Source organism: Coenobita brevimanus, chromosome 111 (genome assembly GCF_032717465.1).
Source record: "Coenobita brevimanus isolate Jiangsu-jjx chromosome 111, ASM3271746v2, whole genome shotgun sequence".
Lineage (NCBI taxonomy): Eukaryota > Metazoa > Arthropoda > Malacostraca > Decapoda > Coenobitidae > Coenobita > Coenobita brevimanus.
Genome location: NC_137064.1, coordinates 7,001,560 through 7,026,370, shown reverse-complemented (window position 1 = coordinate 7,026,370; position 24,811 = coordinate 7,001,560). Strand labels below are relative to the sequence as shown.

General features: G+C 42.7%; 1 protein-coding gene across 1 annotated transcript in view; it reads right to left on the bottom strand.

Moving 5' to 3' along the window:
- The window catches only part of trbd (ubiquitin thioesterase trabid), a 153,605-nt gene that overhangs the window by 123,621 nt on the left and 5,173 nt on the right, over positions 1–24,811 (bottom strand). The window contains exon 3 of the mRNA XM_080286386.1: positions 679–878. Coding sequence (XP_080142512.1) covers positions 679–878 — 200 coding nt within the window. The remainder of the gene's footprint in view (positions 1–678; positions 879–24,811) is intronic.

The following is a 24,811-nucleotide window of genomic DNA, read 5'->3' as shown; positions in this document are numbered from 1 at the left end:
ATGGTAGGCCCAAAGAAATTACAATACCACAACAATACTGTACCAGAGATGAATACCGATTGTTCTAATATCTCTGTAATTTACAATTTCAGTGTTTACACATATTTAAGCACTGAAAGTTTTGTTATTCTGGCCCAGGAATTAATTAATTAGTTCACTGACCTGGGGATGTTAATTCTGTATAACAAATTTGATTATCAAGAAACATGAACATATTATTCTCTGTAACACTGCTCATCACTGAGAAATGCATTTAACATTACAGGTACGTGTCACAGTTCACTATTAAGTGCTCAAGATGTGTTGTGAAGGGTCAAAGTTGAGACATAAATCACAATAAAATATATATCTCAAGATAAATGTTTCATTTAAACTGCTTAAGCACTTTAACAGTTAATGCTTACAGAAACACCAAAGTAAAATACAGGTATAAATATTTTCTTACAAATGATTTGCTCATATTAGCTAAAAGACAGTAATTCTTGTTAAAATATAACCATCTCTTTAGCCAATTTTCATTTATCAAAGTACATATTTATTTTACACACCTAAAAAGTCATGTGAGGAATTACTGTAGCTTGTATAAAGGTGAAGGTATCAGCCACACTAAGTACAGGTACCAGGTATTCAAGATACATACCCAACTTTTTTTAGAGGAATCATGGCAAAAATACCAACCTGCAGGTAGAGAAAATGTAACAGAATCTGAAAGGAAATGACAGGGAAAAGGCCCCTTTCTTTGTCTAATAGAGGCTGACATGTGCCTGCGGATATCAGTGGCAAGGTCCGGTGCTACATACGATGGCACCCGCTTCACTCCCGTCCCACCACCATCCATTCTCGACAATATGGTGGCTAGAAGATCTTCACGTCCAAATCTGCAAAAGAACACATGGTATTAGTAATAGTAATAACAATAATAATAACAGTAATTATCATCATCATCATCCAGACCTCCTTCCTCACCCTAGGGCAGGGTAAGGAGTAGCAACGTCCAGACAGCCAAAGGTTGGCCAATTCAGTGGGCCATGCTTCCATTCACTCATCATTCAAGCCCTCAAAATCCTGGCTCCATCTAGGCCACAAAAATTTCACCACGTTCTGTAACTTCACATATACCGAGCTAATTCAAATGCTGTCACGTTAAAATGGGGTGCAAAACCCCTGGTCATGCACTTCTCCGCACAAAATTCATCCAGCCAGCTCGATCTCTTGTCAGTAACTTAGCTTCACCAACGTCCATACCTTTCTTCCTCACACACTCATCCACCATAATCCTCCACTTTCTTCTTGGCCTACCTCACCTCCTCCCTCCTTCAAATTTGCTGATATTCCTTTTTTACCACCCTATTGTCATCCATTCTCTCCACACGACCATAACATCTCAGTACACTCTCTCTGATTCTGGTGTCCACAGACTTCCTCACTCCAAATCTTTCACGAATCAAAAGGCCAGATTATTATTATTATTATTATTATTATTATACCTTCCCTACAACACTCAATAGACTTATGTCACGATAATTCTTTCACTCACTTTGCTCACCTTTATTTTTGTACAGCGGTACAATCACTGGCATGATTATGTGATTTTGGATAGGGGAATCTGGGGGACACTTAACCCTGCCAAAAACCCCAGTTATATGGTTATTTGCAAATACCAGACGAGAACTTGATAGTCTAGTGCAGAGTTTTGCTGATGTCTGTGAGCACTGTGCCTTGAGAGTATATGTAGAAAAGAGTAAAGTGATGCTTACTGAGAGAGAAGGTGCCTCACAGTGAGATGTTACAGTGAATGGAGAGAAACTGGAATTGGTGAGAGTTCAAATACCTGGGTACAGTGATAGAAAAGAGAGGAAAATGTGCAAAAGAGGTGGAAAGTAGAGTGACACAAGGAAGAAAAGTAGCTGGTGCAATGAAGGCTTTGATAAGAAACTGAGGATTGAGTGTTGCAACTACACGAGGCTTACATGATAGAGTGTTAGTATCAACTTTAACATATGAATGTGAGACTATGGTGTGGCATGAAAATGAAAAGTCAAGAGTAAGAGCAGTGGAGATGGGACTGCTAAGGAATGTATGTGGAGTACAGAGGGTGGGTAGGGTATGAAATAATGTGATTCGTGAAAGATGTGACATGACGAATTTGGTGGACACCAGAATCGAAGGGAGTGTACTGAGATGGTATGGTCACGTGGAGAGAATGGATAACAAAAGAGTGGTGGAAAAAGGTATATCAGAGTGAATTTGAAGGGGGGAGGAGGCGAGGTAGGCCAAGGAGAAGATGGAGAGTTATATTGGATGAGTGTGTGTGGAAGAGAGGACTGGAAGTCGGTGAGGCTAGGGAACTGACAAGAGATCGAGCTGGATGGATGAATATTGTAAAGAGAAGTGCATGATCAGGGATTTGGCACCCCTTTTTAATGTGGCAGCGTCCGGACTGACTCTATCGGATACTTTTATGTGAAGCTACAGAACGTGGTGACTGTTTTTGGTGTATCCGATAAAGCCAGGATTCCAGTGGCTTGAATGATGAGTGAATGGAAGTGTGGCCCATTGGATTGGGAAAATCTGAGCTGTCTGGACACTGCTACTCCTCATCCTGCCCTAGGGTGAGAAAGAAAGTCATGATGATGATGATGATGGTACAACCACTGCCTTTCTCTACTCTACTGGCACAGTTTCACTCATCCACGCCTTCTTATGTATCTCCAACAAGCACTTAATTCCATTCTCTCCACTACACTTAAGCACCATTGCATACACCTCATCAACCCCTGCTGCTTTCCCATTTTTCAGCCATTTCATGGAATTCTTCACGTCTGCTAGTGTCACGTTTCCTGGCACTGTAGTCCTTCTCTGTACACCCCCAAAACTAATAATGTTTACAGTCGCTTCGCTCGCTACGTTCCTATTCATCAGATTTTCAAAATATTCTTTCCATCTGGTCCTTACTTCATCCCTAAGGGTTAATAATCTACCACTTATATCCATTATAGTCTCACATTTCTTTCCATTGTCACTTCTACATTTCTGCACCTTTTTCCACAATAACTTTAATAATAATAATAATAATAGTAGTAATAATAACATTAATCCATCCATCCATCCATCATCCAATCCTGTGTTGCCCCATGAGGAGCGTAGAAGCCTGGGGCTAGGCAGTTGGTCCTGACATTTAAGATGAGAGTGACCAACCTCACTCATCCCTGAGTGGCATTACATGAGCAATAAACCCCAACCACTCCTTGGATATAAACCTTAACCGGCTCAATCTCTACACTAAGTGACAAGCCAAATGGTTTCCTGTACACCAGGAAACCATTTACTACGCTGTGTGGTAACCATATAACCAAATTTTGGCACCTGGTGGTTTAGTAGATATTGTGCTCTAACAACATTTATAATAATATTAATAATAATAACAACCATCTATCTATCTATCTATTGCCAGACACCATAATCCCGTAAGGGGTGGCCATTTGACTTTGAGTTATTTGTTTTACAGGGAGGCGCACTAACCCTCCACCAACCAACTTGTTGACATGTAGGGAGTATGTATGGTTTGGTTATATGGTTACCACCCATCGCTGTAAATGGTTTCTTGGCTAACAGGAAATCATTAGGCTTGTCACTCAATGTAAAGCCACCTGTAAAGGAAAGAAAGGCAATAAGAAGTGACAGGAAAGATGGAAGAAACAGGAAGAGAGGAGGGCAGACACAGAAAAAGAATAATAATGGCTAAGGAAGACGTAGGCAGCACTACATCTAGTAAGTGGATGATGGTCGCCACCACCTACCACTCCTCCTTTTACCATAATAATGACCTATTATCCCACCAAATGACAGGGTTGGCACCCCAGTGGGTGACCTGGTTTTGCCTACCTGGGATTTTTCATTAAAAAAAAAAAAAAAAAAAAAAAAAAAAAAAAAAAAACACTATTTTACTCACTTTTAGTTTTTTTCCCCCCAAAATAATCAGACTCCTCATTGACAGTCAGGTTTAATGACGATTAACTATGTACTGCTCCTTTCATGTCTTTTGTACATTTATTTAAGTGAGATGATTGAGGCGTCTGGCAATAGATAGATAGACAGAGTTATGATTCTCTCAATTTTGGCACTCTTTTCTGTACTGCAGGGTTTACAAATCACTTTGTTACTGCCTTCCGCTTTTATTACTTCACTCCATTCATTTGTCCTTTGTTGAGCAAAACTAGCTGTGCGGGTAATGTGTCAGATCACAAATAAACGAGAAACTTTGCACTCACCTTTCCCATACGTATTAATACCTTTATTACAGCATTTCCATAAAAGAAGGAAAACACGAATAACTGTGCTTAACCCCAGAATGCTTACGTCGGGTTAATTTCCCTGTTCGGCGATTAATTTATTTGCTATTTTGTTATGATAAGAGCTTTGGAGCTGTCCTTCCCTATACCTTCAATCCACCCTACCCCCTACCTACATAGATAATGTTGTGGTTTCGTCTCGCATTTATCACCATGATATTTGGGTTTAAAGTGTTTTTTATCTGACAAAAGCATTTGTGTTACGTTTTTTTTATTTTTGTGTTTTCCTTTTTTTCCAGGTGTATAATTAGTTTCTGATTAAATCAAAGAGACTAAAGGGTGAAAACAATCTAAAAGAGTCTAAATTGATAAAAAAGGTGTTTCACAGGTATAATGTGGATTAAGTGTTTTTTATCCGACAAAAGCATTTGTGTTTCATTCATCATTCATTGCCAGACGCCATGTATCCCAGACGGGGTGGCCAAGGGCTTAGAGTTAATTGTTTTACAGGGAGGGGCACTAATCCTCCACCAACCCCACTTGACAGAGGGATGCCAACAGCATCTGGTGTTCCCAGGCGGTCACCCATCCAAGTACTAACCAGACCCAACGTTGCTTAACTTCGCTGATCGGACGGGAAGCGGTGTACATTTTTTTAAATTTTGTTTTTTTCTTTTTCTTTTATCAGGTGTATAATTAGTGTATGATTATATCAAAGAGACTAAAGTGTACAGAGACTAAAATAGACTAAACTGAAAGAAAATGTCGATAAAAAAAAATTCTCCCGGCGAAAGCAGTACTGTGAGGATAATAATGTAAGCATTCTAGGGTTAAGGTTGGGGAAAACAAATCTTAATACTGTAGTTTGAATCAAACGTAAATTTCCTCAGGCAATTATCCAGTGAATGTAAACTTTATATTCATCTCTCTATCTATTGCCAGATGCCTTAATCCTGTAAGGGATGGTCACAAACAAATCGCTTCCATGTCACCCTGTCCTCTGCCATTTCACTGCCCTGTTCCCAGCTCACACCTCCCTCTCTCATATACCTCTCCACTCCATCTCTCCATCTCATCCTTGGCCTCCCCTTCCCTCCCCCCCCCCACCTCACTCACATACACTTTCCTTGTCAGTCTCTAACTCTCCATCCTCTCCACATGGCCAAACCACCTCAATGTGTTTCTCCTAACACTTCGTATCACATCCACATCCATACTACATCGCTCCTTCACTTCCTCATCTGTCAGTCTGTCTCTCCATGTGACTCCACATTCTCTTCTCATATAATACATTTCCACTGCTCTCACTCTTGACTTCTGTCCCTCCAACAAGGTCAAAGCTTCACTTCCATACGTTAGAGTTGGTATCACAATACAGTACTGTCATGCACTCGCTTTTTCACTTCCATGCTCACTTCCCTGTTTCTTATCACTGTTTTCAAGGAATCAGCAACCTTTCCTCCCTGTTGCACCCCTTCAAGCACTTCACCCTCTAAACTTCTATCCATACTCATCACACTACTCAAGTACTTAAATGCACTCACACTTTCCATTTCCGACTCATCCAGCCTCACTGTACATTCAGTGACTTCACTTCTCTCGAAGACCGTAACTTTACTTTTCCCTACATTCACTTTTAGTTTCCGTTTCTTACACACTCTCCCAAACTCATCCACCAAGCCTTGCAGCTCCCCTTTGTCTTCACTTAACAACACAGTATCATCTGCAAACAACAGTACAGGTAGTTTCCAAACATTGCCCTCACTCACTAGGGCAGCTCCAACATCCATTGTCCTACCATGTATTTCTTTTATAACTCCATCCATATACAGAGTGAAGACAACCATGGAGACATGACACATCCTTGTTTCAATCCAACCTTCAAATAGAAGAATTCACTCAGTTCACTATCCCCACACACTGCAGCCTTAGCACCCTCACACATACTCTTCACGGCCATTAACAACTTCCCATCTACTCCATATATTCTTAATACTTTCCACAATCCTTGTCTATCCACCCTGTCATATGCTTTCTCCAAATCCATGAAGGCTGCATACAACTTCTTTCCCTTCTCTAGAAACTTTTCCACTAAAGATCTACGAATGAATATCTGATCTACACAACCTCTTCCCTTCCTAAAGCCTCCCTGTTCTTCTCCAACTACTTCCTCTGTTATTTCCCTACCTCTGTCAATAAATATCCTACCATATACTTCTCCTATTACACTTAGAAGACAAATGCCCCTATGATTACCACACACTTCTTTTTCCCTGTTTCCTTTGTACAGGGGAATAATTATACCTGACTTCCAATCCTCCGGGACTTTACCTTCCTCCCAGGCCAATCTGCGCATCTTCCACATCCTTTCTACCACTATCTCTTCCCCATGCTTTGGCACTTCACCACACACTCCATCAATTCCTGGGGCTTTCCCCATTCTTTCTTCATTGCTTCCACAACTTCCATCCTACTGATTGCTTCCCCTCTTCTCACATCCTTCCTTCTCCCAGCCATTCCCCAGCCACTTATACTTGCATTACTTTCATTCTCTAAAACAATTCCTTAAAGTGTTCTCTCCATCAGCTCACTTTTTCTCCCTTCTCCACTAGTAATCTACCATTTTTCTTTTGCACTCCCCAACTAACTTCTTTGGCACCCTGTCTAACTCTCTTTACCTCTTTCCAGAACATTTTCTTACATTCCCTCCACTTTACACTGAAGGTCCTTCCAAATTCTTCATCCACTCTCTTCTTACTCTCTCTTACTAATCTTTTCACCTCTCTCTCCCTCACTACATATAACTCTCTTCTGTCTCTCAACTTCTTCCATGCCCCTGTTTCTCATCCACTCACTATATGCTTTCTTCTTTTGTGCCATAGCCTCTCGTACCTCTTCAGTACACCATGCTCTTCCTTGCACCCCCTTTCATCTTCTCTGCATCCCACACACCACCTCACACGCTGCACAGATTTCTTCTGTGAATATCTTGCACACACTTTCCATGTTCCCCATCTGCTCCAACCTATATTTACCCAATCGCTCCTCCATTTCACTCTTATATTCTGCCTTTTTCCATTCTTCCTCCTTGTAAGAACTACTTCCTCCTGTCCTTCTTTTCTATTTCTCCATATTATTTGGACTTTAATTCTGACCACCATCAAGTGGAGGTCAGAAAGTCCACTCTTCCAACCTCTATAAGCTCTTGCATCCATTACACATCTTCGCATCCTTTCATCCACACACACATAATCAATCATTGCTTTCCTTTCATTCAGTTCACCACCAACCCTTCTCACCACTCATCACGTATACCTGTGGATTATTTTGTGCCTGAAGAAGGTATTAGCTATCACCAACCCCCTCCCGGCACAAATGTCCACTAAAGCACAGCCATTCTCATCCATCTCTGCAGGCACACCCCACTCACCAGCTACTCCATTCACCTTCCCATTCCCTACTTTTCCATTCATATCTCCAATCAAAAACACTCTCATTCCCTTCAAACTTTTCCACACATGCTTCCACATTTGTCCAGAACTCTTCTCTAACTCTGCTTGCACGATCCTACACTGGCGAATACATCCACACCATCGCCAACATTTGTAGTCCAACTTTCAATCTTACCCACATAATCCTTGAGCCAACTGATCCATACTCTCTTACATTCTCCTTCCATCTGTTACTCACAACAATACACACTCCCTCTTTTGCCCTCTCATTCTCACCTACTCCCGTGCATATACCCCTTCCATAATCCCATTCTCTCACACTCTCATCTCTCCATTTAGTTTCAGTTAATCAACATACATCCACTTTGCACCCACATGCACCTGGACAATCTCCCTTTCTTTCACCTCATCATTTGCACCCCTTACATTCCATGTAGCTATCCGTACCAAATCCTTAGTTCGGTCCTTAGTCGTCACCTTTTGGTCAGTCCTGGTCCAAGGCTTCTTGTTCGTATTTTTAGTTAGTTGTTTTCTGGGTAGGGGCACTAACCCTCCGCCAACCTACTTGTTGTCACGTTGGGAACACGTGTTGGTCAGTTATAAGGTTACCACCCAGCATTATACTCAGCATTAGCTAAACTTGTAACCTATTAGGATTACCAGTAAGTTTGTTTTTGACAGATATGGTTTTTGCTTAGTAAGGAGTAGGGTAAATTTGTTATATAATTAATACTTAGGTTAGGCCTATGGCAGTCAGGTTGTCTCATATTATCATCAAATCTGAATCACCTAATGAGATTTATTATAAACACTGCTACTTTTTGAATATTGGTCTATTTGCTAGACTTAGATTTGTTACTCCAAGGCTATTATTACTGTTAAGATGATGTGTAAATTCACTTATGGAAGTGATTTTCCACTTGTATGAAGAATGGGAAATGTGAGTTTAAAATTACCAAACAAAGTTGTAACAGCACAGGAAATGAGTCCTTCTCACACTACAACACTGTGTTGTGTGCACTGATCTCTCTGTCAACTCATAAGGTGTGCTCTTATGTTGAAACATGTTTTACAGTGTAGCAGGCAGCCAAGGGGTAACAGACAAACAAGTCAAAACATGATCATTCCCCTCATTCAACTGTGTAAAATTCTCATTGTGTCAAATTATAATTTAATTGGGCTGTCCATAATTAGCTATAAACATTATTTTTTATATTTTTCATGGAACACTTTGAAAAAAGCCCACCTTTGCCTTTTTTTGGAGGGAAGTGTTATTTTGTAAAAAAAAAAAAAAAAAAAAAAAAAAAAAAAAAATCCAGGTGGGTTGGACTTTTTCATATAAAGTGGGTTTTTTGCCAACCCTGCCAAATGACCTCACAAAAGAACATGAAGGATATCAGTACAGTAATAACTACAGTAGAATAATACTCAGTAGAACACATACCTTCACCAAGGCCCAACAGCCCCCCTATAAAAGCACATTTAACCCGCGCCGTCCCGGCAACGTGAATTAACGCAGCAACATTGCAAGGTCCCTAATTTGCACAATTTTCAATTTTCGCGAGTGATTTCGCGAGTGATTTTTGGCACATATACACGGGACACCTTCCTCTATTCCTCTACAAGATGCCAAGCAGGAACAATGCCTTACACCGCATAACCTCTCCCCCACCCCCCCCGCACACCATTGTCTCGGCAATTCACCTGTTACCAGTGACCTGGCCAATAAAGACATTCAGGGCCAGAGTGATTCCCCAATCGATGACAATGTGGAGGACAAAGTTTACATAGCATTAGAGGAAGAAACAGTCAGAAATGATGATCAGGTAATGTGGGAAAAAAAAGGTCATGAATGGTGATGAGTTAGTGAGTGAAACAATTCTTATAATGCCTATATTACTGCTTGAAAACCAGTATACTCTTGTACTACATATAAATTTGTACCAAGTAAATAAATAAATACTGTTTATGAGTGGATAAAATAGTTACCCTCCCATAGAACTCATTTTCTTTGGTGCCAGCCTGTTAGAAAACCCAGTCAGGTAGGGAAGTACTTGTACCTAAATCGTGTATTTGAAACCTCAGGTGAGCGATTTCTCTATGAATTTTCGATGTTTCTCACCAAAAGTGGATGTCTGAGCCAAAAAAAAAAAAAGGTCCAAAAACGTTGGGATTGGGCGGGTTAAATCTGCTAGATCCGGAATTTTTGTGCCAAACTGTACACATTCGTAGATACCAACATCCTAAATATGCCTGATTTTTTTCATCAAGATCCATGCTATATTCACTGAAAAATTAACAAAAATGTTGAAAAATGCCCTATCTAGCAATGTTAATGAAAGGGAAAAAAAATTCCTGGATCTGCAACTTTATCCGGATCTGCATCAAAAATTAATTGGAGTCTATTCTGGGCCAAGGCCCATTCTTCTATGAAGTTTCGTGGTAATCCGTCCAGTAGTTTTTGTGTAATCTTGCTCACAAACCAACCAACCAACAAACAAATGGACATGAGTGAAAACATAACCTCCTTGGCGGAGGTAACAACCATGTGCTTAGATGGTATGGCCATGTGGAGTGAGAATGAGTGTGAGCAGGATGGCAAAAGGGGTACATATGAGCAACCATGAAGGTGGGAAGAGGCATGGTAGACCAAGAAAGTGGCTACATATGGCAAATGAGTGCATGAGAAAATGAGGTATGGAGACTGCTGATGCTAGAAATATGACAGTAGATTGCGTTGATGGGGTAGATAGGGGCTCTCACCACCCACTTGCTCGATGTAGCACTGCTCTTGTGTGACTGCCCTTTCCTCTCTATTTCTTTCTTTCCTTCTCATCTGTCTTTCTTTTCTTCATTCTTTCCTCCTTCATTCTTCCCTCTTCCTTCTGTCTATGGGTGACTATACACTGAGTGATAAGCCAAATGGAATCCTGTACACCAGGAAACCATTTACTATGCTAGGTGGTAACCATCCATTTATCCATCTTCCAATCCTATGTTGCCCCATGAGGAGAGTAGGAGCCCAGGGCTAGGCAAGTTGGTCCTGGCACTTAAGATGAGAGTGGCCAACCTCACTCATCCCTTAGTGGTACTACAAGAGCAATAAACCCCATCCACACCTTGGATATAAACCTTCACCACCTCAATCCAATTGGAGCGCCGTAATTACCCACTAAACTACCAGGCACTCAAATTTGGTTATATGGTTACCACCCAGTGTAGTAAATGGTTTCCTGGTGTACAGGAAACCATTTGGCTTGTCACTCAGTGTAGAGTCACCCACAGGCAGGATGACGAGGAAAGAATGAATGAAAGAAAGACAGAAGAGGGAGTGTCAAGTCACCTGTGGGCAGAAGGACGAGGAAAGAATGAAGGAAAGACAGAAGAGGATGGAAGGAAAGAAGGATGGAGGAGAGGAGAAAGTACACACCTGAAAGCAGGCACTACATCAAGTGAGTGGATGGTGAGTGCGCCCACTTGTAACCACATAACCAAATTATGGCACATGGTGGTTTAGTAGGCAATTAAGGGACTTCAATCGGACTGAATCAGGCAGGTTTATATCCATGGGGTGGTTGGGGTTTATTGTTCACAGAATGCCACTCATGGATGAGTGAGGCAGGTCACTTTCATCTTAAGTGTCAGGACCAACTTGCCTAGCCCTGGGCTCCTATGCTCCTCATGGGGCAACACAGGATTGGATGATGATGATGATGATGATGATGATGGAAGAATTTTGTATGGAGGAGTATCTGGGAAGGGTATTGCACAACTGTAATTGTTGTTCTTGTTTTTCCTGAGGATGTGCTAGTCACTGGGATGACTCTAACTGACGGATAATATGAGTGGATAAATGTGAATTTTATGTCTGAGGTGGAGTCAGGATTCCAGGGACCCAAAGGTGAGTGAATAAGAGTTTAATTCATTAAATTTGGCAGACTACTGAATGTCCTTTTTCTGTCATTTTTTTCCCCTTGATGTCTGGGCCCTACATTACCCCATCCTTAAGTAGGGAAGAGAGGCCATCATAGCCTAACTGATGATGATGATGATGATGATGATGATGATGATGATGATGATGATGATGATGATGAAGATGATGATGATGATGACGATGATGATGAATGATGATCATGATAATTAATAATAATAATAATAATAAACTTGCCTAGCCCCAGGCTCCTATGCTTCTCATGGGGGAACATAGGATTGGATGATGGATGAATAATAATAAATAATCATCATCATCATCATCATCATAATAATGTTACACCCTCATCCCACACTGACAATGGCTTCAACAGCAGTAGTTCTGTGTAGGAAGGACGTTGCCTGGTGAGTAGTTCTTAGAGGCAGCATTGAGGTGTACAACATCAGATCAGCTAGGGAGTTGTATGTAAATATGAGCTTTTCAAGTTCGTTGTCTTTATTTAGCAAATAATTACACTTTCAACTTAACAACTCCAGAGCTACACTAACTTCACAAGGCCACAAGTAAAACAGTCTGAAACTCCTCTGTTCTCTCCCCTATCCTTATATAATCGTGCATTACACTCAAATCTTGTAGTTCATTCTAGCAACTCCAGTTATCAAATTGGACACATCCAAAACATGTCAGAGTTTTCTTACATTACAAACACTCTAAATGCTTTAGCATGCAAACTGAAATTAAAAGTGAATACAGAAGTCCCTCATTTATCCGGATGCTCAGTATCTGGGCATGTCCATTATCAGGATGCGGGGACTTCGGGGGATGAAGTGCGTGAAAGGGTACAGCAGGGAAGGAAGGTTGTTGGTACACTGAAGGCAGTGATGAGAAATAGGGAGGTGAGTATGGAAGTTAAGAAGTCACAGCATGATAGTATTGTGACCCCTACCCTGACGTATGGAAGCGAGGCGTGGACCTTGCAAGAGGGGAACAAGTCAAAAGTGAGAGCAGTGGAAATGAGTTACTTGATAGGACCATGTGGAGTGACATGGAGGGATAGGTTGACGAATGAAGAAGTGAAGGAACGTTGTGGGGTGGATGTGGATGTGGTTGAGAAGATTAGGAGAAATACACTGAGGTGGTTTGGACATGTGAAGAGAATGAAGAATGAAAGACTGACTAAGAGGGTGTATGTAGGTGAGGTGGAGGGAGGGAGAGGGAGGGGTAGACCGAGGATGAGGTGAAGGGATGGAGTTGAGAGGTATATGAGGGGGGGAGTGAGTTGGGGGGAGGGTAGTCAAATGGTGGGTGACAGAGCTACTTGGAGGCATTTTGTCTGCGGCCACCCTTTGCGGGATTAGGAGGTCGGGCTATAGATAGATAGATAGATCTGCTATTATCTGGACGTAAAAGTCCCTGAGACCTTCGACAGGCCAGCCGGCACGTTCAGACATTCGGTATCGTGGCTGCTGGGTTTGAGCCGTGAGCAGGATGTGGTCTGTAACCCACAACCAGAGCTAAAATGTCTGTCCGCCCCTGTACTGAACGGTCAAAGTCGCATGCTTGTCCTATCCCTCTCAACAAACCTCCAGCACCCGAGTTGTATGACTGCAACCTGCAAGTGGTGTCAAAACGTCTGTATGTGTTCCCCACCGAATGTCTAACATGCGTGGCTACAGGGACTAAGTCTTTCCCAACCGCCACCTCCATCGAACACAGATCACAAGCCACGAGCACATGTTTGGAGACAGTGGCCGTCTGCCTCTCTACCAAAGGTCGAAAGTCCCCCGGTCAAGGTGAGTTGTGTTTCCGCATGGCCACTCGGCATCTAACAGACCGCATGCCACAAGTAAATATATGGCAAAAGTGCATGTCCACCTGTTAACAGAAGGGGGAGAATTCTGCCAACAGCCTCACTTCTCCCCCCCTTCTGTCCCTCCTCCATACCCTCCCGGCTCCCCCCTCTCTCCCCCAGTCCTTACCCTTCTCTGTGGTGATAACACTGACTCACGAGTTTCCAAATTTTTTTTTTACTTTTATTTGACTACTATTGGTCATATTGAAATTCAGCAAAATCCATGAGAAAACTCATCAAATTCTGCATCTAGACATATGCTTAATTTTTGGAAAGTGTTGGCAAAATTCTTAACTGGGATTGTGGGAAGTTATATGAAGGTAAGTTTTACTCCTGAACACTTAATCATTGCTGCATTTCTGTACTTTTACTTTTCAGTTTTATGTGTTTTTATTACCTTAACTTACAGTATAAACACCAGCGTAGATGACAGTATATGATTTATACCAATATAACCAATTTACGGTGGCATATTTGGCCATGGAATTTTTTTTTGAGCCCCGGGAGCAATCACTCGTCACAGACAACAGATATTCAAATCATCGTCAGCTTTTTTGTAGATTTTTGTTGTTTAGGCATTGTTTTCATGGTGTTTAGCATTAAGATGGATAATCCTATGTGTGTTTTGATGTCTAAATATGGCAGATTGACCTGAAAACAGTACCAAAATTAGGTGGGGTACTGTACATAGAGTCGTGCAAAGGTCGGGTGTTTTTAGGTTTTCAGTGATTTTTTTTCATGGTTTTCTTGGTGTTTAGCATTATTTTCGATATTCCTATGTAAGTTTTGATGTCTAAATATGGTAGACTGACCTGGAAACAGTGCCAAAATTAGGAGGGTTACTGTACATACAGTCATGTATAGGTTGGGTGTTTTCTGGTTTTCAATGTTTTTTCTTATCATGGTTTTCTTGGTGTTTAGCATTACTTTGGATATTCCTAAGTGTGTTTTAATGTATAAATATGGCAGACTGATCTGAAAACTGTGTCAAAATTAGGAGGGGTACTTTACATACAGTGGTGTATGTCGGGTGTTTTTTGGTTTTCAGTGCTTTTTTTCATGGTTTTCTTGGTGTTTAGCATTACTTTGGATATTCCTATATGTGTTTTGATGTCTAAATGTGGCAGATTGATCTGAAAACAGTGCCAAAAATTAGGAGGGGTACCGTGCATACATTGGTGTACTGTATAGGTCGGGTGTTTTTTGGTTTTCAGTTTTCTTTTAGCATGGTTTTCTTGGCGATGAAAATTATTTTAGATAATCCTATGTATGTTTTGACGTCAAAATATGGCAGAAGGACCAGAAAGCACTGACAAAATAAGGAGGAGTACTGAACATACAGTAGTGTTTAGGTAGGATGTTTTTTGGTTTTCAGTGTTTTTTTCATGGTTTTCTTGGTGTTCAGCATTACTTTGGATATTCCTATGTGTGTTTTGATGTCTAAATATGGCAGATTGACCTGAAAACAGTGCCAAAAGTAAGAGAGGTACTGTACATACAATAGTGTATAGGTAGGGTGTTTTATGGTTTTCAATGTTTTTTTTTTTTTTTCATAGTTTTCTTGGTGTTTAGCATTACTTCGGATATTCCTATGTGTGTTCTGATGTCTAAATATGCCTGAATGACTGGAAGACACTGCCAAATTAAGCACAGGTACTGTAAAAATAAGTTAGGTATAGGTTGGAGGTGGGTATAGGTAGGATCTGGGTATGGTAGGGGAATAGTGTTCATTATCCGGATGTTGCCACTACCCGGACATCCCTCTGGCTCTATTATGTCCGGAGAAATGAGGGACTACTGTATTACATAATCATCCAAATAAAACATTAAGGAAAGGAAACAAATAAAAATTAATGCATAACTTTATGAAACACCTCCACTCACAACATCAGGCCATCTGGCAACTCTGACTCATAACTTCAAATGCAAAAATCAATAGGAGCCCTCCAGAACACACAACTAATACTCCTACTGCTTAACATTACCCCCCTCCCTAGTCCTTTTGTTACCTCGACAAAACTGCACAATATTTACAAGCATAATCCTTAAGCCAAACTTAACATCCAGCTATACACAAAATAGTCCTTCAACTTATCAGGTCTTCTCTTATGCTGCTTCCAACATTGTCCCTGCTCCTCCACGCAGTCCACTCCTCCTGGAATGACGTGGTCCTCTTCCTGATTTGCCTCTTCAACAGAACCCTTCACCATCCTCCTGTACTTCAGCTAATTGGTCCTCCTTGACATCATCGGCTACAGGTGTGCGCGATTCCTTGGAGACGTCCCAGCTGTATTGTACTGTCCTTGCCCAGGGTACTGCCAGAGACAATTCATGTGTACCAACTTTGAGTGAGACTTCCTTGAATCCAGTACAATACGTCTGACAGGCAGCCCATCACAGCATAGGGTCCACCCCATGGGCTCTGCAGCTTCGGTGACTGTCCCTTCTTCCGCTGAGGATTGTACAACCAAACTATGTCACCATCCTTGATGCTCACCCCACTTGCCTTGGCATTATACTTGAGCTTCATCACTTCTCCTGAAAACTTAAGGGCTCCTTGAACTTGGTGATGTACCTCAGCCAGTTTTTCATAAAGATGCTTCACACAGCTGGAGGTGTCTGTAGACAACTCTTCACCAGGTGGTCCTCCCAGTAACAGGTAAACTGGCAATCCTAACTCGTGGCCCAGCATCGGTTTTGCAGGAGTGTAGCCGGTAGACTCATGGGATGCAGACTGATATGCCGCCAGCAATGCAGGTAATTTCTGGTACCATTCTATCTGTCCCTCTACACAGTACTTGGCCACTTGTCCCGGGGTCCAGTTGAAATTCTCCACCATCCCATCTGACTGTGGCCTTAGTGGGGCCATCCTGGTCTTCTTGATCCCCATTAACTTGCACCACTCACAGAACACAGCATACTTGAAGTTTCTACCCTGGTATGGGTGTAGCTCTTATGGCATCCCAAAATGACAGAATAACTGTTCAGCCAACACCTGCGCAACAGTTGCGGCTTCCTGATCGGGGACGGCATAGGTTTCTGGCCACTTTGTGAAGTAATCCATAGCAACCTATAAATACCAGTTTCCTCTTTCAGTGAGGGGAAGAGGTCCAGCAATGTCCACCACAACTCTTACCATTGGTGCACCTACTTGGTACAGCTGAAGAGGGGCACCACCACATTCTTGGGTCCCTTCTTGGCACAGCATACATCACAAGCTCAGCACCACACTTCAACATCCTGATGAATACCCAGTCCAGTAGAACCTCTGTCACAGCTGACTGAGCATTTCCTTCACTCCCAGGTGCCCACTAATGATCTGGTTATGAGACTTTTCTATGACCCCAGACCTCATTTTCTTAGGAACCACTGGTTGCCAATACTTACTGAGGCCATTGGGTATCTCTCACTTATGCTCCAGTAGTCTGTTGTTCAAACAAAGAAGGTCCCTCTGACTCCAGTAGCTCTTGGTCACAAGGTTGAACCAGGAAACCTCTTCCCAATATGGTCGCACTGTGGTCCGCTGTGGCCAATCTAGCATTGGTTGCAATTCCATATGCTAAATCTGCATCCTTTTCAGGTCTTCTTCATCTGACACTGGCCCTGTCACCGCAGTACGGCTGCATTTCTTGTTACGATCCTCTTTCATACCACACTGCTTGCAATCTGGGTCAACAGGCCGATGACTCAGGCTGTCAGCATTGCATTGTACCTGCCCAGGACGATGCTGCACCTCACAGTTGTGCTGGTCTAGCTTCCCAAGCCAGTGTGCTAGCATCCCTTTGGATTCTTTAATATCTCCAGCCACTTCAGTGCTCCATGGTCTGTCCTGATGATGAAGTAGGACCCATACTAGTAGGGATGGAAGAAATCAAGGCTCTTCATCACTGCCAAAAGCTCCTTACGGGTCACACAGCTGTTCCCCTATGGTGGACTGACCTTCCTGCTGTAATACGTCACCACATACTCTTTGTCTTCCTTCTTTTGCGACAGGACTCCACCAATACTTTGGTCACTAGTGTCACAGTTCAATATAAATGGCAGACTCTGACCTGGGTACAGCAACACTGGAGAGCTTGCCTAAGCATGCTTCAGTTTCTCGAAGACCTTCTGAGTCACTGTAATCCACGTAATCTTCTGCCTCTTTCCAAGCAACTTGTGTAGAGGTGCAGCTATCGTTGCAAAGTCCTTGACAAAACATCGATAGTAGGTACACAAGCCCAGGAAACTCCGCAGTTCCTTCACACAAGTTGAAACCGTCCAGTTTTGCACAGCTGTCACCTTCTCCGGATCAGTACGGATGCCACCCTCACCTACAATGTGTCCCAGGGTCTTCACTTCCTTCTAGAATATGTACGGTAGAACTTCTTGGGGTTCACCCTGAGGTGTGCTGCTCAGATCTTGTCGAACACCTCTACGGCCTTTCCAATTCCTGGCCGAAAATCTGTCCAAACACAATTACACCGTCCGGATAAATGAGAGCCATATGCCAGTGCGGGCCTTCCAGTACTTGACCCATGAAACGCTCAAAAGTAGCCAGGGGATTACAAAGGCCAAATGGCATCACTCTGAACTGACATAAACCCTCCCAGATGGAAAAGGCTGTTTTCTCCTTATCCTTTTCTGCAACCTTGACCAGGTGTTATCCTGCTTTCATGTCCAGGGTGGAGAACCACTTGGTGCCTAACAGAGCATACCGCATGTCATCAATTCTTGGCAAGGGGTATGCATCCTTCACTGTCACTTAATTCAAGGCTCGATAATCCAAACACCACCTTACTGAGTTATCCTTCTTCCTTACCAGAACAACTGCTGCTGATGCCCAGGGACTCCTGGACTTTTCTATCACTCTCTGACTTTGAAGATTCTCCATCACCGTCTCCATTTCTTGCCGCTGAGCTGCTGTTTAATCGGGCAGTGATCCCCAGTGTCTATACAATGCTCTACCAGATCTGTACATCCCAGGTCTAAGTCTCTGGTGGAAAAGACATTAACAAACTTCACTAGTAGTTGCCTTAACTGCAGCACTTATGAGTCATCCAGGCACCGGCAACTCCTTGAAAACAGGTCTTGTAAGTGGTCTGGCAGGTTCCCATCTTCTTTGACTACACTCCTTTTACAGGCCTTCCACTGATGCTACTCAGGGTCCACCGCCTGGCAAAGTCCCACAATTTCTCCCTTGTTGATCTTCTGTGGCTCATGCGAGAAACTGGCCACCACAACTGGCACTTCACCTACACCTGCTTCCACCAAAGTTCTCCCCACCATCACTCCAGCCTTCGTTTGGCATCTTACATCAGACTCCACTACCCCTAGACAGCTGTCGAAAGAGCCACTCACCTGGCACTGGAGCAAAAGTTCTGATCTGTCATGCAGTGCACCCTCACCTCGCCACCAGAACTGGTAAGCCTCACTGCCGTGACAGGAACCGACTTTCCTTGAACCTTTAGCTTCATGAAGCAGAAGTCCAACTTATATCCCATGGACATCATATAGTCCAGATCAAGAAGGCAAGGATCCTTCATCTTGGCTAAGTAGACTGGAATCGTGGCCTCTTGCCCTGCCACTTCAGTCCAGACATCCAAGGGTCCCCTAAGTTTTGCGCAGTGCCCAATTACACCACACAACTGTTCTGATGATGCAGGCAGATACTGATGATGAAATACATCAGGCCTCACAAAAGTCTGCACTGAGGCTGAATCAATCATCAGGGAACACTTCTTGCTGTCTATTCTTCCATCTACCAGCATGCTGTCAATCGCAGTTCTCTTGCATTTACTAGGTGGTGAGGCTACTTGGGAAAAGCCGGTTGGTTGTAGCCCCTTCACACCAGACTCTACTAGTTTTATGCTTCTTTCTGGTCTTCTGCAGCCTTCTTCTTATCCTCCTTTTTCTTCTTTAGACACTCAGAACTGAAGTGTCCCACCTCACTACATGTCCAACACTCTTTGGTTACAACTGCAGATTTCCTTGCACTGGTCTGTTCTTGCTCCTTCTTCCATTTGTAACAATCCTCCTTCTCCTGTCCTGGCTTCCCCCAGAACCAGCAACCTCCTTCGGTCTTCTCCTGTTCCCTATTCCACTTGAAGCAGTCCTCTTTCCTATGTCCTGGCTTTTCACAGTACCAGCAACTTCCTTCAAATTTTTCTGCTTCACGTACGTGCTCCTTTCTTGCCTTGACTCCTGCACTGTGACCTGCCTGAAAAGTAGACTTACTGGACCTGACGGAGGACTCAAATTCCAATGCCCTGGTTAGTGCTCCTTGCATACTTCTGGGTTGTGCCTGGTTCACTTGCACTTTCAACCCTGCACTGTCGAGAGCATTGATGAACAGGTCCCTTAGAAGAACAGCCAACTGGTTAGGTGCTGCTTCAGGGTATGCCTTGTGTGCCATACTCTCCAGATCATGAGCAAGCTGCTGGAGGGATTCGCCTTAAGCCCATACACGGGTCCGGAATCTTGTCCTGTAAACCTCATTCTGGTACATGGTCCCAATCCTGCGATCCAGCACTTCTACTGGGAACTGATAACTCTTCCTCTCCTCCAGTGACAGCTGCCCAAGAATCTCCACTGTAGCACCCTCAAGGCTAGTAGCAAGCTGCACTGCCCTCTGCCTATCATCCCAACCATTCTGATCAGCAAGTAATTAAAACTGCGCATGGTAAGCTTCCCAAGATACTCTGCCATCGAATTCCTGAGGTTTCTTTTTAATTGGACCCCCATTACAGCCATGCATTTCACTGGTTTGGGGTCTAAAAACTGGGGCAACATAATTAAGTCCAGGACTCAGAACTCCTGCATTCTGATTACTCAACCTTGTAATGCTATCTTTAGATACTTGGGATTCATCATGATTCATCATACACTGTCCATTTTTTTTATATGCTCCTTGTACACTACCAGTATCCTGAAGCTCAGCAGTGCAAAATTTCTTTACAGCCTCCATTCGCTCAATAATTATCTTTAACAGGCCATCAATATACTGTCTGCACTCCATCACAATTCCCCCACAAACCTTCAACTGGTCGTCTACATGCTGTCTGCACTCCATCACAATTCCCTCACTAACTATCTTTAACTGGTCGTCTAGATGCTGTCTGCACTCCATCACGTTACTACAGTACCCTCGCATCCAACACGGTAATATTGTCATGCATGGGTCCTATGTTGGACCAAAAACGTGTTGGACAAACAATAGAGCTTATGGGGAAAAATGAATTATGTCAGCAACCCTGGGAAAAGTCATCCTAAATACCTATCATATACCTATACATATATTGGTACTATTGTAATTATAATAAATGGTACTGTGCTATGAATGATAACTAACCTTTTAGGATAGTGTTGGTGGGCTTGCTGGGAATGGAAGGTGGTATCCAAGGCTGTAGTTAGTCCTACTGGGTCCCTGGAGGATGGCTGCTGGCGTCACTAGCGGGTAAAGGCTGCTGCTCCTCCTCAACCTCCCTCATAAATCCTTCGAAATCGCACTCAGAATCACTATCTTCGTCCACAGCCATGGAAGGTCCTGCTTCTGCCTGTCCTAGCACTCTGTAAGCCTTCACTGCTGCCAGGATCTAGTCTTGGTTTTTTATTATGGTCCTCACGTTGGCTTCATTCATGTCGTAGGCCTTGGCAATGTCAACTTTCCTCTCCCCTTTCTTCTTCCTCTCGATGCTTTCTAGCTTGGTGGCCTGAGGGAGGTGCCGATGCTTCTTGGGGTTCTCAGAAGGCTTCTTAGGCATCGTGTGCAGGGTAAAATGCAGTAACAAGGGCAGAAAATGCAGCAAGAAAAAAGCACCTTCCAATGCGAATTATGCGACTGAGTGGCACTGTGGCGGAGAAATTTAAACAAAACATCACATGACAGCAGAAGCGTTTTTAATTGGGCAGCATCACGATCACGTCACGATAGCGGGCGGGGAAGGCTACTTGATCAGAAGTTTTCATTGGCTATCATCATCATGGGAATGTCCAGTATGACCGTGTTGGACCGGGGGTGATCGTGCTAGAGGTGAACTCTGCGGATTTCGCCCACTTCTCGGAACTCTGTGCGTGTTATGCTAACACACTTGTGTTGAAGTACTTAAATCGTATTAAATAATACTAATTATTTGCTCTCCGTGCTGGACGTGAATTGTGCTAGACTAACGCGTGTTGGACGGGAGAGTACTGTACTTACCTCATACTTCTGCTGCTGTAGCTCAGCATATACTTCCTCCTTCAACTGTTGCTGTTCTTCCTTCATTTCCCCCATGAAAGCATCTAGCTGTCCTTGCATCATCAGTTGCAGCTCTTGTTGCTCCTGTAATGCCTCTTGAAGTCGTTCGTATTGTTCTTTCTGTGCTTCACTTTGTGCCACTAAATGTTCACTTTGTGCTTGTAGTTGTTCTCTGAGTTCTTTCTGTCCTTCATTCTATGCTTGTAGCTGTTTGCTTTGTGCTTGTAGCTGTTCACTGAGTTCTTTCTTAAGCTCTTTTTGTCCTACACTTTGTGCTTGTAGTAACTTCATAATTGTAGCCAGAGACACCTCCTCCTGCCTAGCATGTTCTTTGCCTGTACACCTTCCAACTCCATGATGAAGATTTGACTTGCTACAGCACTTTCCGATCCCAACTCCTAACATCACTTGTAATGTCCTCGTCCCACACTGCCACAGGCTCCAACAGCAGTAATTCAGTTTAGGAAGGACGTTGCCCAGTGAGCTGTTCTTCCCAGAGGCAGCCTTTAAGTGTACAACAAGCAATCAGCTAGGGCGCTGTATGTAAACACGAACTTCTCAAGTTCATTGTCTTTATTTAGCAAATAATTACACAATTACACTATCAACTCCACAACTCTAGAGCTACACTAACTTCACAAAGCCACAAGTAAAATTGAAACTTGCCCGTTCTCTCCCCCATCCTTACATAACTTTGTAATTCACCTGAATCTTCTAGTGTACTCTGGCACCTACTGGCACCAATTCGAACACATCGAAAACATGCCAGAGTTGTCTTACATTACAGAACACGCTAAATGCTTTAGCACATAGCCTAACTGAAATTAAATGTGAATATTACATAATCATCCAAATAAAACATTATAGAAAGGAAACAAATAAAAATTAGCTAATGCATAACTTTACCAAACACCTCCACTCACAACACCAAACCACCTGGCAACTCAGAGTTCAAATGCGAGAATCAACAGGAACCCTCCAGAACCACACAACTAACACTCCTACTTCTTTAACACTAATATAAAAATAATATCTGCAATAATAATAACAGTAATAACGATCATCATCATGGTGTTCTTTCCTGCCCAAGGTTGGAGTGAGACCGGTTGCTGAACGCAAGGATTTATTACACACTCGAGGGAAAACTAACAATTGCACATCTAGTAAAGTGGGCCAGCCACTCATTTGTGCACCTTTTAAGATTTTAGAATCTTCACTCTACCTTACAGGCCTTACAATCTGCACTTTTTTTTTTTTCACTGCTTTATATACATCAACCGCACAGTCAATCTATCAACTTCAGGAAAAAAAAAGTTGATGACTTGCTAAACTGGGTAAATACTGGTATAGCCTTCATTTACATCTTCAACAGATGAGGTCTCCCATAAGGTGAATAAAACAGTCTGTAGTCATCAAAAATATGCAAATAAATCACATCACCATACTGAAGAAGTTGGGTAGCTGCAATTACTGCTTTTCCTTTGAAACTTTCATGGCTACCAAGTACAGTAGGGCCTCACAACTAGCGATCTTAAGAGAATGATGAAACCTTGCTAGCTGTGAAACTGCTAGTTTGGAGGCAAACTTTATGTAGCGAATAATAAAAATAGACTGGAACATTTAGAAAGTTCAACTATTTTTCCATTTTTGTCTACATTTATCCACTAAATAGTCATATTTTTATATATGTATTATAATTATAAGACAAAGCAACAAAAAGTCATCATTAAAAGCTCAGAATGCAGTTTACTGAAAGAAAAAGTTGGGAATTGGGAGTGCACAAGCTTACTGGGAGTAAGCGCCACCACCAACATCGCCACCCTCCTCTCCACCACTGCCACACTCTTGATCACCAGCTTTTCTCCATAACTCCTGTAGTATCTCATCATCACTTTCAAACCCTTCATAGCCAAAGAAGCCATGAGGCTAGCGAAAACAGTGAACAATGGGGGTAGCCAGGTATGAAAAAGGGCAAGGTCGCACTAGTGTACCGATGGGCAGGAGAACAGTGAAACGAAACATGCCATTTGCCTCGCTCACTAGGTGTGGCTCACTCGCTAGACGAGACTCGCTCACTATGGTCTGTCTATTTTATGAAGAGCGTTTGGGCGTTGTCCCTCTTGGGGAGTCCCCATCCCACAGTGTTGCCATACTTTGTACTGGGCACCTTAATTGGATTAGAATAAAGGCGTAAATGACAACCCTCCCTCCCACACGCCACTCTCCTCTCTGTCTGTCTGTCTGTCTGTCTCTGCATATAGAAATTGCAATTTTTGTAGATTTATTTCTATAAAAAGTCTATATGGTTTTATGAATAATTAGAATTTGAGGAAAAGCCTCCTGACTGACTGTCTCTCTCTATCTAACATTATTTTTTATTATGACTGATTTATTTTCCACACCACCTCTGAGGTTGAGGAAAAGCCTCCTGACTGTCTTGTTGCGCTCCTATTCAGTTTCCACCACATTCCCTCCCTACCTCCCTCCATCTTGCCTTTTCTTCCTTATCTCCGGCCTCTCCAACCTCCCTCCCTCGCTGTCCGGCTATCCCCCTTATCTCCATTCCCTTTCCCTCCTCTCTCTCTCTCTGTTACTGTCTGTCTGTCAACATTATGTTTTTCTTATGAATGTGATACTTTCCATAAAGTATGATGTTTTATTTGTTCTTTATAATTTCTACTTTTTTTCCACACCACCTTTGAGGTAAAAGTCAAGGCGCGTTTTTTTTTTTAACAGAAGTTTTCCCCAGGAGGCCTAATCAACAGCTTTAGGGGGAACAATTATAGGTCCTCTGTTTGCCTTCTTCTCTAAAAAATACTTATTTACGTTGTAAATAAGTTCTTCTCTACTGTGGAGCACACGAGAGCAAGTAGCAGGAGTAAGAGCATCCATCTCAGGTGGCAGCCAGTGTGAAAATGACCTGGATTAACACGGTCACTCTACCCTTACAAGCGTGGCAACGTTGGAAAGCAACATTGCCAAGTGTTGTGGTATTTATAAAAAGTCATTGTTATTATTAGAAAAAAAAAAAGTCATTTACAACACTATATAGCCTTATTAGAGAAG